Genomic DNA, 16,409 nt, shown 5'->3' with positions numbered 1-16,409 from the left:
CAATAAAAGAAATAATACCTACATCAAAAGTATTGCCTATGAAGGATGATCTTCATAGAAAAGAGCTTTTAACATTATGGATTCAAAAAATGATAAGAAAACCTAAATATATTAAAGAAGCAATAGAAAATAATAAAGAAAGATTTGATAAAATGTTGTCGTGATGTTGTACGACTATACAATGAAACTATAATCAAAATTAAATTTCTAATTAATATCTAATTATCTTGGTTCAATAATAATTCAAGGTATCTAAACATGGCTTTCATAAAAGCCTCTTAGGTTATTTTCTTATCTTAATAGTTAGTAGGTTGAAGGTTACTTAGTATTTTTACCTTCTAGCTATGGAGGCTTCTTTTACTACCTTAGAAAGACCATAAATTGATAAAATCAGATTAGAAGAGATAAATAATTAGAATAGTTAATACTATGATTAAGTTGAGGGTAGGGTTGGACTAAAAACTCCTTAGGATAGATTAGATTAATACTTGGGGATTGACCGTTTGTGAGGTAGGGTTGAAATTAGACCTTTGGCCACTAAAACAACCGCCTAGGGCAAAATAGGGATTCATTTAAAGATTAGAGATTAGAGTTTGAGAGCTAGGTTAGAGCTTGTTCCAAAGATGTAAGGTTGGTTTTGGTAGGATTTGGAGAGGCCTAAAAATTGTTGTTGGAAGTTAAGGTTTGTATTGGCAAATTGGGATTTAAGCAATGAAATTAAGGTAGTACTCTCAGCTAGTTCATAAAATTGGTATCACATCTATAATTGAAATTTTAAAAGTCCTTGGATAATTAGGTGTTCTAAAAGTATAATAAATTTTGTGGTAATTCAACAGTGTAATTGGAAGATATCTTCGTTTTGATTTAAGAACATATCGGAAGTTAGCAGTTTGGAGTTTGGTAGAATTTCTATAATATCTAGAGATCTACTAATTAAATTAAGGTGAAAGTTGGCATGGTATTGAAGGACTTGAAGATCAAGCCGCACACCAATTTTGAGTTGAAGTTAATAGTTGAAGAAGGAGAAATCTTTGCTGGAACTTTTGCTTCATCTTTCAAGTTGGCAGCCAAGTGACATCATTGCAGTTTTTGGAGGTTTTCTCACAATCTGCAAGTTGGATTGGACTGAAAATTCTTGATCATATAGAAGACTTATATTGACAATTACATAAAAAATTTCACATCAAGTGGATGGTCAAATTAGAAGTTACAACTTGTCAAAGGTCACTGATTAGAGTTGGAGCTTACAAGAAAAATCTAAATTGCTTAAATATGAAAGTAACAAGGTAGTTGAGGTTTATGTGTGATTGAGGCTACTAAGAAGAGTATTTTTTAGTACTTTTGAATTGGAATTTGGATTATATTCTTCTCATATAGATATATCCTATTAGGGTTTCTTGGATGTTTGTGAAACACAACCTCACCTTCCATAGCTAGAAGCCTAGTGCATTCCCAAGTAAGACAACATCTAATACAACAACGCATTAAGTACAACCTCAAATAATTGAATAAGGTGATTGGATCTTAGTCTATAATAATAGTTTAGATAATCAACATGACACATTACAAAAGTTTTCTAAGCAGTTATTTGGACTATAAATTGTAATAGAAGATAATGACAATAGTATATATTTATTGCAAGAAATTAATAGAATAAAATTGAAGATACTTATAAAAAGTAAGTGATTTAAGTTATTTAGACAAAGAAATATATGCATATATTTTAATGAAGAATGAAATCTATAAAGTAATATTGACAAAAGAGTGGAAGAGTAAATTGAAGATCAAGAATTTGATCAAGTTGATAAGCATCTTACATCAATATATGAAAGAATCATTGATATATACAAGAAGATGTGTCACGGAGATATACATTTATTTCAATAGTTACTAATATGATTAGATAGAAGTAGCTAAATATAAATTAATTTTATAAAGTCTTTTAGAAAAACTTTGTAGAAGCTTCATAGATGCGATTTGACTTTAGATGTATTTATAGACTAGAAACCTAGCTAACAACTTAACCATGTATTGGTAGCTTGTGGAACAAATTAACTTTATGTAGTAGCTTATAGAACAAGCTAACTATTTGGCATATACATAAATACCTTGCCTTGCAAGTTAAGATATGTGGCTAGTAAAGTCAACACGTTTTCAAGGTCCTATAGGATATTGCCACATAGCTCCTAGTTAAGAGTATATATGGAGGCAAGAATGAAGCCTTCTTTATTCTTGTCAACACCTTCCTAATCTTTACTCTTATTTCAAGACTTTTTAATCTTTTTATTTTTAGCAATAGCCATTCTAGTTTAATATTACACTATTTTTTAAGTGACTTTCTAGTTCTCTTCAATGACACAAGAGTTTATTGAAGATTTTCTTTCTTTGAATTCATGTCCTTAACAGTTTGATAAGAGTTCTAATATATTATTTCTGCCTTATTTTAGAAGTAAGTAAATTATCTCACTTCTATTGTTGTGTTATGAAGGTTGCTGACTATCCACTTTTAAATAAAAAAATCTTATTTTCTAATACTAATCTTTTTTTAAAAGAGAGTCAATTATCCTTCTTTATAGAAATTTTTATTAGAGGCTGTGGATTATCCTCCCCTAATTTAACTTTTTGAATTTATTTTAATTGTATATAGAAGGAAAGATTATAGATGCTACTCTTAGCGGAAGTGAGAATAGATTTGCAACTATTGCAGATCTTCATGAATTTGTCAACACTCTAAGAGTAGAAATTTCACGTATTTGTAACGTGAATCATGAAAGTACTATGTCTACACCTATGGAAGAAGTTCAAAGTCTAAGGCAAGTAAGATCAATCCCACAACCAAATTCAGAGAGTTTCGTTTTTATAAGTATGATGGAAATAAGGATTAATATACTTGAGAATTTTAATGGAACAAGATCGAAATTTTGAAGATTTTTACAACAAGTCAAGTTCTCTCTAAGATTACATCCTTTCCAATACTCCAATGGATTTACTCAAGTCGGATTCATAGGTGCACTTCTAACAAAAAGTGTTCTCTCTTGGTTTGCTACTTTAATGGAAAAAGATGCCTAATTCTTTTATGATTTGAATTCATTCCTAGAAGTATTTACGGCCACATTTGGAGAAAGTAATCGAGAAAAAGTAGCAAAAATCAAGCTCTTATCTTTATTGTAAAGTTCATGATCAACCACCATATATGCTGTTGAATTCCAAAACTTCACTTGCGACATAGACTGGAATGACAAAGTTCTTATTAATCAATTTCAATATGAATTGAAGGATAATGCCAAAGACAAAATCTTTAGAATAATTTATTGCTCAAGCCATTGCATGTGACAATTCATTATTTAAAAGATGTCAATACCAAAGATATGGCAGGAGACGAACAAATCAAATAATGATAGCAGCTCTTAAGTTTTTAGAAACTTATTTATCAAAGTTAGAATCAATGAAAATTAATATGATATGTTTTAAATCCCTCGCAAAGTAGAAAAAGAGTCAATGACATCAAGAGGGCTTATACTTATATTGTGGAGAAGTGAAATATACTGCTCAACATTGTCCAAAGAACCAACATGATTATAAAATGAAAAGCATGATTGTCAAAGAAGACAATGTATCAGAAAACGAATTACCTCAGCTACAATAGGGATTGTGTGGCTAGAATCATATGCAACACCTAGAAAATTTTCTATTCTCTTATGTGATCCCTCACCTTGTTTTATAATAGAAGTTTGTTTAGGACCAAAAAATTACAAAGTCTTATCCTTGTTGGATTCAAGATCCTTAGCTTCTTTTATAGATGAAGATTTTATCAAAAAACAAGATAAATCCTTAATCAAAAAAATTAAACATATACATGTAGAAGTCATATATGGTCATTTGTTATCTTTTCAAAATGTTATCTATGAGATTGTTCCTTCAAATGTAGTAATTAAAGATCATAATAGCATAGTAGTATTTAATGTAATAAGATTTTCTTTCAATCTAGTTATTTTAGGATTATCTTGGCTAAAAAATATAATCCTCAAATAGATTGGATTTCTTGTAATCTTAATTTTTTTGGTAGTATAATCCAAGATCACGTCAATGAAATAGAAGTACATAAGTCTAATACATCCAAAATATTATTGATAGATGCGAGAGGTTTTATGCATGCTACGAAAGAAGGATCATTTTTTGCTATGTATGCTATACTTATTTCTAATGGTGAAAAAACGACAAGTTGTATTCCTAGCCAATATCAAGAATTTGAAGATGTTTTTAAAAAGAAGAATGCAGATATTCTTCTAGAGCATCGATCTTATAATTATTCAATTGATCTGCAAGAAGGAGCTCAACTACAATTCGGACCAATCTATACCTTATCATAGAATGAGTTGGATGCATTAAAAAATTATATTGATGAGAACTTGGCAAAAAACTTCATATACCATTCTAAATCTCCAGTCAGGGCTTTTATCTTATTTGTGAAAAAGAAAGATGGATCTCTGCAGATGTATGTAGATTATTGAAGAGTCAATAAGATCATCATCATAATACCATAGACATTTACTCCAATAGTTACTTATATGATTAAATAGAAATAGGTATTTAAATAGAAATAGATTAATTTCATAAAATATTACATCATATTTTGGAGGTCCTATATGACATTATCAGATAGCTCCTAGTTAAGAGTATATATGGAGGCAAGAGTGAAGCCTTCTTCACTCTTGTCAATGTCTTTCTAGTCTTTAGTCTTGTTTCAAGACTTTCTAGCCTTTATATTTTTCAAAACAGCCATTCTAATTTAATATTACATCACCTTTTGAGTGAATTTCTAATTCTTTTTAGTGACACAAAGAATATATTGAGGATTTTCTTTCTTTGAAATTCATGTCCTTGACAAGATGTGTAAATTTAAGAAAGGTAGTTATTGTATAGTAATATATCAGTAGATGAAAGAAAAAAATATATATTCTAGAAGAACTTAAATTAATATATTTTAGCAAATTACTTTTAAAATATAGATAATATATAAAGAGATAATAAAAATTAATAAATACTAATATTACCTTCTTTTAGAAGAATCTTATATTTACTTTGTAATAGCATAAATAAATCAAATAAAAATATGTGAAATAAATAATTAATATAAGCATCTTTTGAAAAGAATTAAATATAGATTTTAGCAAAAATTACCTCAAAATATAAAGAATTGATATTTGGAGATGATTGATTGTGAATTAAGGTCAAAATCATATCTTGAGGCATAAAACTATATACTTATAGAAACTCCAAGATTATTTTGCTAATTTAAGAATAGAATTTTTAAAAAAAAAACTTTAGAAAAATTATTTAGGTATTATTTTTATATGATTCAAATGCATATTTATTTTTTGAAAGATTTTCAAAATAAGAGTTGTATTTGGTGGTTTTAGTTTTTAAAAAATAATAAGAGGTTTATAAATTTAAAGATTGTGGAAGTATTATAGAAAATTAATAAATAATTTTTTGTAATTTTTTTATTAAGCTTGATTTCAATATCTTTGATAAAATTAATGTTAATTAAATCAATAAACTAAACATTATGAGAATTTTATTGGAATAGGATCTTAGATATTATAAATTTAGGAATACTAAGGATATTTGCGATCTTGAAATATTTGCCAATTCAATTAAAATAAAATTTGGAGAGCACCATTTGGACATAATTATCTACATATTGGTTAATTTGTATAGCAATTGGATAATTCAATAAAGAAAAAATTTTGGTAAAAAATCAATATCCAAATTGGAGAAAGAAGATAGCTACCATTTAAGAAGTTTAGGAGTTTTTTTTCTCAATTGATAAGTTTGATTTTTTCAAATTTTGTGATTTTTATTTGCTTGTAGACTAAAATATAGGTGAAATCTTAGTTAAAATCAATAAATCAATAAATAGTTATTGAGATTTTAAAATAACTAAAAAAATTGATTAGAATTAATTTAGAATTTGGTTTTTATTCATTAAGATTTGGTTAAGATTTAGAATTTGATTATGATTCATTGACATTTTATTAGTATTTTTTAAAAAATTGATTAGGATTTAGTTATGATATCATTACGATTTGTTTAAGATTTGGTTAAAATTTAGGATTTAATTAGGATTTAAAAAATATTTTATTAAGATTTTTTTAGGATTTTATTAAGATTTGATTAAAATTGAATTATGTTTTTTTATTTCTAATATTTCTTTAAGATTTATTTGATGTTTTATTATTTATTTATGATTTCTTTATTATATATGTTTCTTTAAGATAAGTTTATGATTTCTTTATTTTTCTTTGTAATGTCTTTGAGACTTCTTTTAGATTTGATTAAAGATTGATTAGCATTTTCATAATTTAATTGGAATTTATTTAATATTCTTTTAGAATTGTTGAGATCTTGTTGTTGCAAATTCCATTTTATCTTTTGCATCCAAATACTTGGTGAATTTTCAAGCAAACTTCACAAAATATAATAGTGCTATGTAGCCAAATTATAAGATAAGTTATTAATAAGTTGTTAATATGCCTATTTTGTTATAGGTGGATAATTACTAAAATGGATGATTTTTTTATTAGGATTTTTTTGTAAGGTGATTTCTTATATAAATGAATTATTATATATTTAAATTTTTAAATTTAATTTTTTTTCTTTTTTTCTTAGCAATATATCAACTTATGCATAGTAATTAATCTTAAAAGGAGATTCTATTAGTAAACTAATAAATATTAATTTAATAAAATATCTAGCAATTTGCTTCATAATGTTTGATTTATGAAAATATTTTTTATTTACAATATTATTATTATACTGTATAATCCATAAAATCATCAGCTCAACATCTTTGATAATTTGAACAAGATAATAAGGCATTGCTTCAATAAAAAATAAATAAAATAAAATAAAAATAAAAATAAAAATAAATTCATAAATGTATAATGTATTTATACCTAAAATATTATGTATATAATGTATAATGTATTTATACCTACAATATTATGTATATAATGTATAATGTATTTATACCTAAAATATATATAAATAAGATGATATGTTGATTTTTAATTATATGAAATATTATAAAAGTAAAATGAAATAAGATAAATTTAGTAAACATAATAATATTTTTAGTAAACATAGAAATAATAATATAAATTTTATATTTTTAATTTTTATATATTTATATATTTATATATTTATATATTTATATATTCTATTGGAATTCAAATTCCTTGTCAAATGATAATGTTCTTTAAATATTATAAAAAATCATATATGTTTAAAAATATGGTATTTGAAATTAAAAAAGTCACATATCAATTTTTAGTTCTTTCTTGTTCATAAAAAATAGAATACTAATAAAGTATACCATTGTCATATGTATCTACATATATATGTATAAGGATATATATTTTTAATTCATTGTAAATATATAACATCCAATATAAACACCATATTGTGTTATTTTTTATATTGCAATTCAAGAACAAGAATTAATTATTAAACAAGTGTTATATCTTGAATATATTATCTATAATATAAGTTTTTTTACTCTATTTTTATTTTCTGGTTTAGATGTATAATTTTTTTTTTACCTATTTATTTTTATATTACTGATCCAATTACATATGGTCCAGTAAATAAATTTCTTTGTATGTTTTTCTTTACATGTTACAGAAAATAGAAATAAAAATATAATAAAGAAACTAATAAGGATACATTTGAAAATAGGATAAATAAAATAAACCTTATAAAATAATTTATTATTAAATATGCTTAAAGAAAGTAAATTAATGTATCATTATACATTCCAAAAAATTGGAAATATCAATTTTATATTATAATTTTTTATTTTTTAAAATCATGTTTTGAAAATTTTATCTTTGTATATTTTATATATTTAGGAATATAACTTTTTTATACATTTCAAAATTATGGATGTGGTAAATGATTTATTTTAATTTAATATATTATAAATTATTATTAAATATTTTTAAACTAAAATTAATTTGGATATTTTTTAAATTTATAAAAATATTAAATAAAAAATTATTTATCTTTAAACATATAAAAATATTTATAATTTGTTTTAGTGAAATTAAAAATATCCACACAAATTTTTATACTATAAACATATATTTTTAGGATTTTAATGTCCATCTTTTGAACATAAGTTATTTAAATTGGTATTGATTCTTGATATGGCGCATCAAAAAGTTGTTAAGGGAATTCTTAGAAAAACAAACAGATTAGTTCCTGTAGTATCTAACAGTATCAATCATCATCAATACATTTTTGTATTGTAACATAGCTTTTGGATGACAGAAAAAAAAAAAAAAAAAAAAAAAAAAAGAAGATATGATTCTATTCTTAAAAATAAATAAATAAAAATAAAAAATAAAAAATTTAAGATAAAGTAACAAATTACTTTAGAAAATATAGCTAAAAGTTTAAAAGGTACTAAAAACAAATTTAATATCAATATTGTCTTTTTGTTAAAAAAACTTTCACTTAATTTGTAAAGCCATAAATAAAATTAGTTAAAGTAGGTTAGCAAAAATAATATTATATGCATGTGAAGGTAAAGTAAAAAAATAGATTTTGCTAAATATTACTTTTAAAAGCCTTGAATTAATATCCAAAGAAGTCCAATTATAAACCACATTTGAAAACAAATCCTAAAGCACAAAATTGCACATCTCTAGCAAACGTGGAATTTCTTTTATTGTCTTGAATAAGTATAATTTTTGAAACATTCAAAAGAGATTATATAATGGTGAATTATGTGAGTTTTGTAGCAATCTGCAAGTGAAATTTTGTGGATTTGTGAGTATAGTTGTGTTGGATTTATATTGTGAAATTTAGCTTAATTGGATGGTGAAATCAAAATTAATTGAGATTCAAGTGAATAAGGTCTCAAAATTTGGATTTTTAAAATAAGTGGAGATTTCTATAATTTTGATTAATATATTAATTTGATTAAAATGAGTTCTTTGTGTGCTTGAATTTGACTTAGTTTCCAACATGTGTGCAGATTTTGAAAGCAAAAAAGAGTGATGAATAAGAGAGGTATTTATACTAGAAGATATATTAGAGCCAATTCTTATGATTCTTCTTAGAAATTAAAATTTGAGCAATTTAAAAGTCTCAAATTCTATTATATATATATATATATATATATATATAGAGAGAGAGAGAGAGAGAGAGATAGAGAGAGAGAGAGATTATGCATTTTATTCTTGTAAGAATGCAAGAGAAAGAAATTTATATAAGTACTAACTTTTTGTAAAATTAATATATAGAAATATTAAATTTATAATTTATAAATTATAATATAGAATAAAGAATAATTTTTAATTTATGATTTTTATCTCTAAATTAATATTTAAAATTAAATATTATTCTATGATGCACAAATTATATATATAATAAATTAATTTATTATTTTATTTTATTTAAAACTGATGAAATTATATTTTTTGTAATTTTTATTTCTTTTTTTTAAGATTTTAGTTTGAAATAAATTAAAATATTTAACACAAATAGTCATGTATAAATATTAAAATAAAACCTAATTTAAAAAGTATAAAACATTTTTATCAAGATTTATTTTTTAAAATATATAAAAAATTACAAATATATAAATTATTTTACATGAGTCAAAAATTTAAGTATGTATTAGAAAACTTAATATAATCCAAATAGAAATTAATATTTTTCATTCAAATTGATAATTAAAACTTAATCTATTAGAAAATTCAAGCAAAAAAAAAAAAAAGAGTAGAATATAAATGAAAATAAGTAAATAAATAAATAAGAAAAGTCTAGAAGTTTATTTGTTCAACTACTATTTCTTGACTTTGAAAGAATTAGATGGTAAGTTACTTTAAGTAATGGATATCTTAGTAGAATTTTCCAATCTTAGGATTCTACTAAATTTTGGTCTTATTCATGAATGGTTTGATAAACCTTCTATAGTTTAGCTTTAAAAAAATATATATAAAAAAATTCTTATAGCAATTTTTACTTTGTGTCCGGTATTAAATGAGAGCCTAAATTATCATATTCATATATTACAATATTTTGGCCAAAATAAGTCTTCTATGGAAGTGTAGCAAAACAAATTAGATATGGATGTAAAGCACAATATTAACTATAGATTAGCAAGTATAAAAACACATGCAAAATTTGGATATAAAAAACATTAAAATTAAATAATTTACAATATTTAACAACTATTAATAATAATACAATAAATATAACTATGATTATAATACATTAAATCAATGGTGTAAGTATTGAAATGCAAATAATAATAGAGTTTTTGGATTAAATTTTGTAATACAAATGTATTAACTTCGTAGCAAATGTACACATTTAAAGAAATAGAAAGCATACATATCATATTAAATAAAAATACTTAAATTTGAATTTTGAGATATAAAAATTAAATAATAGATTAAGATAAATATATACGTTTAAATCTACTATCTTTAATTTAAGAAACAAATAGAATATTAAGATTATTAAAAAACACAATTCATAATATTTGTAGATTTATGCAATTTATTGGAGATTAAAGTATTGTATAATAATCTTTTTATACTTTAATCTAGAAGTGCAAAGAATCTTTTAAAATATTTTTCTGATATTAAATAATATAAATTTATGTTATTATTAGAATTGAACATATGTAGCACGGTTTGTAATTTTCTTCTACTTGCTTGGCTTTGCAACAAGTCATCGCATGAAGTAAATTATATTAAAAAGCCTATTATGGCTAATATTTGTTTTTTTCTGTTTTTTTGGTATTTTATATCTAATAATAGGTAATAAAAGTTTAATTAAAAATTTAATGAATAATTTTTTATTTGAATTACTCGTATTTAAAAAAAAAAAAAACATCAAAAAGGCTACTATCTATAAAGACATAATTTTTCTAAAGTTTTATAAAAAAAATTATCAAAATTAAAAATTTTACAAAAATATATAGGACTTATTAAATGTTTTTAGAAATAATTTCCATATAAAAATATATGTGCCATTAACTTTGAATTCCTATGTTTCACATTTTTGCATTAAGCTTATGAACATCCATCCAATCTTTTAACCATCTACATGGTAAAAAAACAAAGCTTGACGTAAAAGCACAAGAAAGCCTTTACTTGGAAACACTACTTTTTACTTTTATACGTTGCCTTTTTTTGGGGGCCTAATTCTCATGATTTTGTTTCTTAAATGGGGGTGGATTACGAGCGGAAGTCATGTAAATTCTGCCTTGAAATCTACGCAAGTCTAATATTCAAAATTCAAAATTGTCCATTCATTCATGAATGGGATCCAAACAGAATCCAAATGGGGGAGCGGGGCTCAAATACAGGGCCTGGCTGGGCTTAGCTGCCCCTTGAAGAACGTTGGAGCCCCTCACGACGTACATGACGTCACCCGCTAGTACATGTCAGCAAACAACTCCGTGGGGAGGGAGGCCAAGAGCGCACCCGCGTTCGAATCCATGGGGAACAGGGAACAACCATTCGCGAACAGAGAGAAAGAATATATTGTTTTCACTCTCGAAGCGCCTCCCTAAATTAGCGCCCCTTTTGGGGCTTTTCCCCGCCTCTAAACTTAGCGGGCATGGGGCCTCGATTCAAGGCCCGATGATAGGGGGACCGTCTCGTGAGTCCCGGAGCGCTCTCCTTCCTGGAACATTCCTCTTCATGCAATTCTCTTGTCTGCAGCTGTCTGTATATGTTGTGTGTCCATGAGCGGGGGCGAGCCCCTCCCTCATTGTGCAACATTTCATCCATAGTTACAGCACCATGGATGAATAATTCAGTCCATCCATGTGTGTGTGTGTGTGTGCGCGCCTGATTGCTGTAGTGCTTCTTCTTCCCGCCTGAAGTACTTGCCCGGGGAGAAGGGCAGGGACGGGTCAGGAAGAATCTGCGACCCATGTTCGGCGAAGGAGGACCGTGCGATCGAGACGGGGTGGGGAGTCCATGATCACCGCCCAGGATTGGACCCGGCCCGCGATTGATGTTATCGTCGTCGTCGTGGGCCTGACTCTCCACTGTATTGTTTTTCTGATCTCTGTCATTCTCAGTTCTGACCACATCGCCTTTTTGCAGTCTCCTCCCTACCCACCCCATCCTCCCCCTTCTTCCTCGGCCCCGATTGCCTCTTCTTCGCTGTTGCTACATTGCTGCTGCGGGGGTCGCATTTGGATTCTTTCAAGCTTGCTGCCTTGCCCTCGCTGTTACCTGCCTGTGCGTGGCTGTAGGAGTGCTTTTGGTGCAGTTTGCAGCTTGTGTCGGTGCTGGGACAAAAAAAGTGTGTTCGGGGTGAGCGGCGGCACCGGGGAGAGCTGCTGCTGGGAACTGTTTCGATCGTTCCTTGTCTGTTGGCGAGATACGGTTTCTATTCGAGGATCGTGTGGGAGGTGTTGGCATTTAAGCTTCCGTTAGAGCTTATTTGAGCAGTTGGAGTGTGTTACAGTGGTTGGTGGGAAGTCGAGCGGGCTCGCTTTGAGGTTAACCTCGTGGAGCTGAGGCGAGGGGGGTTTTTATTTTCATTTTTGTTTCGTTTTTTTTCTTTCTTTTAGCGGTGTTTGGGAGAGTTCGATCGTTTTTTAGAAGAAGGCTAGAAGGGGCTTCATGTAGTGAGTTCAGTAAACTCTGGAGCTATTCGTGGTTTCTTTGTTTTCTAGATCTGACTTGAGTCGAAGGAGCGTTGCGTCGCGTGGTGAAATTAACCAAGGCCGTTACTAGTGACAGCAATGCCTGTTGATAATGGCGCCCCAGCAGTTCACAAGAGGGGTTACAGACCTCCTGGTGGCGAGTCCACAGTGCAACTCACCTGGTCGGATAATCCCGACGTTCCACGCTCTCCAGCACCTTCCGCTCGTCCCTATGGTGTCAGCGAAACCCATGGATTCATAATGCCCAGTGAAGATAGCCCTGTCGGTCGACCAACTATTCGTATGCACCAGGTGGAACCTCTTAGCTTGAGGCATTCGCACACCTTGCGCATTTGTGTGTTGGTCAAGTTAGTATTGTGTTGTTAGCATCGGGTCTCGAATAAGGGTTCCGGAGCCCTGTCTTTCACCCACATTGGTAGCCCACTTGCATGGTATTGACCTCCATACACTATATCTTATGTCAATGGTCCTTCCCAGTAGGTTTTTCTTCGCCTCTCGTGCACACAGTCAACCACGTACCCGTAGTCTGCGTGCTCAGTATTCTGTCGAGTTTTCTAATGGTGGTCCGGCGTTGTGAAATACAGCCTGCAGGTGGGGTGAGCACGATTAAGTTAGCTGAAACCGTTTCAGCTGAAGAAGCAGAAGCTATGCTGAAGAGGTACGCTCTTAGTCAGATACTGTGTCCCTGGAACTCAACTAGCCTGCACATACAACCTGGAGTAACACACCTATGGCATCGAGTTGTCGTATTATTCGTTGAATGATGATCGTGACCTGCACTGGCGTCGTAAGCATGGTTTCGGAGATGATGGCTGCAGGCTCGTTAGCTATTGCCATTATGATTGGTACCTTCTATGTTGCATTGTACTGTTTACACTGTTGGCTTAAAAATGATTATCATGTTTTTACACACTGTCCACCGCGGCATACTGGGATGGCCAAGTGATTTTTTCCAGTGTCTGATCTCAGCATACTATGATTTTATAGTTCCTGAAGTCTGTAGAACTGATTTTGGTGTATTATTTTCTATTCAGCCGCCCTGCCTCGGACTTAAAGAAAAGAGAGATGCATGGGAGTGGTATTTTCAATGGAGCAGGCGCTGGAAATGGCGAAGTCAATGGTTCTGATAGAACTGCTGTGCGTATGCATCAGGTGTGATCGCTAGTTTCCTTCATCACTCAGTTATCTCGAGTGATTAGTGATTGAACCTCTCGTATCTCGGGTCCTTTTTCTAAAGATGCAATATTAGCACTAGGTGAAAATGTTCACTGGTTTGATGGACGAGGTCGGATTACGTTCTGGGCGCTTCATGAGCACACTTTGATTTTATTATATTATTCTATTATTTTATTATTTCAAAAAATCTCTAGCAGTTAAAACACATCTGCTCAAACTTCTGACTCAGAGCAGGACTATTTACGAACTGATTCGTCAAAAAGTAGGTTTCTCAATGGCTATTCCTTAGTATTGGGCTGGAATTACAAGTTTCTTCACATGGATTTTGAGCTCCTTATTAAAAGGAGCACAATTCTGACATTCATCGGGAACAGATAGTCTATGCCAGTTTCATGTGATTCGATGGGACCAAACTGTAAAACCTGCCAGGTTGTATATCAGGCCACGGCACAAAATATTTGTTTACCAGATGCCAAGAAAACACACAAAATACTAGAGGATCTAGTTTTTCACTATCACGACTTGTCTGTGATCTTCAGCCAGCTGGCGGAGTCAGCCAAATATCATTTGGTGGAGAGGAGAGTGCATCACCAAAGAAGCCAGTCACTATCCCAGAAGTCGCGAAACAGAGGGAGCTTAGTGGTACGCGCGAGACCACTGATGATATTCATGCGAGACGAGGGAGCTTTTCGAATGCCAAAGCTAAGGAGTTGACGGGCAGCAACATCTTTGGGCCCCCTCTTCCAGACCAACCTAAGAACAATCGTTCACTTGAAATGAGGGAGGAATCAAAGGCTAATCAGGACCAGCCTCAACCACGAAGCTTGCACACGTCAGTGAGGATTTCTAATGTAAGTTTAAAAGGCATTGGTTTGTAGTCTGAACGATCTCATTCTCTTTTCTGACTTCAACTGTTTGTGCATCCTGATAATGTAGTGCGATGATAATATCTAGTGAATGTTCTATCTCCTTTCTATATGCCTTTCTTAAGTGATGAATTCCGAAAGTGGTATGTTGATTGCAGCCTGCAGGAGGCCGCAGTCAGATTTCCTTCGGCACAGATGAGGAGGTTGATAGTGTTACCCATAAACTTTCAGGGCTGAAGAGTGCTGAGCTTTCTGGACATGATATCTTCAGTGACGCTAACAATGCGCCCAATGCTAAGCCCCAGCACCATCATCTGAGCCAAGCAAAGCTCAAGGAGATAACTGGCCATGACATCTTCTCGGATGACAAACCCAGAGCCCGGGATGTCCTTGGTGGCATTAAAAAGCCACCTGGCGGTGCTAGCTCCATTGCTCTTGTTTAGACAGCTGCTTTCTGTGTTTGTTTTGTGAAGGGCTTGTTCCTGTATCTGGGTCACCATGGGTTGCATGGCGGTGAATCCTCTCTTCTTTAGGGTGTCGAGTAGGTGTAGCAGGAAGGTAAGGGGCACCTTCAAATTGCAGGATTGGCTGAGAGCTCACTCTGCCTTAGGCTGAACTAGGCATTTTGTAATTATTGTTCTCTTTTGTCCTTTGAACTCTTATTCATCTATGGTGTACTAGGCATTCACAGAGAGCGTTGCGCTCTTGAGTACATGCACATAGTGTTTTATACGTTGTTCTGCTTTGTTTTGTATTTTTCTTTCAAAGCGGTCATGTCCACTATGTACGAAATTGTTGGTTTCTTTTGCTACATCTCCTGAGTGCCCAGACTCCAGAATACTTGTTGATGATCACTTTCCTACGCATGTTCGAAGCCATAACTATTGATGAAGTTTCAGTTGTGTTACGATCATTGATCACAGATTTCCTTTGCAAAAGCCTACCTCGTTTTGCCGGTGCATATCTGCTGATACAGTCTGCGTATTCGCTGTGCTCCTGGTATCAACTTCGTGTTTGAGATGTGAAACTTCTGAACTAAGCTGAGAGTCTATGCAGACATGGTGTGCATGCAGTACCAGTTTGTGCATAACCGCCGAACAGTGGAGCTGGTTAAGGATATAGAGAAAAAAAGAAAGGAATTGATTCAATTGCGAACACTGGAGGACTACAGATTCCACTCATTCCGAATCACTTTCGTGTGAGTTATTTGGGCACTGTAGGACTCACTGTCCATGCTTCGCTCCTTTCAGAATGATTATCCAGTCTATCTTGAGTGGGGTGCTTATACGCCCGTATATAAACATATACATATGTACTCGCACACTGAGCATTGCATGGGAAATGATGTGACTGAGTGGAAAGTAGCGATTTAGAGGGGCCATTCTTTCTGTTTTACAGACCCTTTCACTTTGCTCTGTCAGGGTTACAACGTCACACCCAATTCACTTGATTGACACGTGGATCTTCAGCAAATACATATACATATTTTTTCATGTGAAAATTGGGCCATGACAGATAGGTAGTACTCATCCATTGTTCTTTTCAAAATACTTCCAATTTCATTGGGTCTATGGAAGTCGTAATAGTAGAGGTAGAGTCAAAGGAACATAGTTCATGAATTTTAATTCTAACAATTCAACTTCAGGAGACGATTTGTTATT

At 30.7% G+C, this 16,409-nt stretch overlaps 1 protein-coding gene across 1 annotated transcript; it reads left to right on the top strand.

Annotated features, from left to right (window-relative positions):
- The first annotated feature begins 12,245 nt into the window (after positions 1–12,245).
- On the top strand, positions 12,246–15,480 carry LOC112275311 (uncharacterized). Its single transcript, XM_024505564.3, has 5 exons — positions 12,246–12,997; positions 13,291–13,364; positions 13,741–13,858; positions 14,422–14,733; positions 14,907–15,480. Exons 1-5 carry the CDS (start codon positions 12,785–12,787, stop codon positions 15,189–15,191), a joined length of 1,002 nt encoding a protein of 333 aa, XP_024361332.1. The 5' UTR covers positions 12,246–12,784; the 3' UTR covers positions 15,192–15,480.
- The last annotated feature ends 929 nt before the right edge of the window (positions 15,481–16,409 follow it).

This window comes from Physcomitrium patens, chromosome 22, assembly GCF_059467195.1.
Source record: "Physcomitrium patens ecotype Gransden chromosome 22, ASM5946719v1, whole genome shotgun sequence".
Classification (NCBI taxonomy): domain Eukaryota; kingdom Viridiplantae; phylum Streptophyta; class Bryopsida; order Funariales; family Funariaceae; genus Physcomitrium; species Physcomitrium patens.
Note: the sequence above shows the minus strand (reverse complement) of the source record. Positions and strands in the feature narration are given on the sequence as shown.

Excerpts from the sequence above, each read along its gene's own strand:
- LOC112275311 (XM_024505564.3), top strand. The coding sequence starts at position 12,785 with ATGCCTGTTGATAATGGCGCCCCAGCAGTTCACAAGAGGGGTTACAGA. Across the intron at positions 13,859-14,421 it reads CTGCTGTGCGTATGCATCAG|CCAGCTGGCGGAGTCAGCCA; the intron begins GTGTGATCGCTA and ends TGTGATCTTCAG. Across the intron at positions 14,734-14,906 it reads CGTCAGTGAGGATTTCTAAT|CCTGCAGGAGGCCGCAGTCA; the intron begins GTAAGTTTAAAA and ends TGTTGATTGCAG.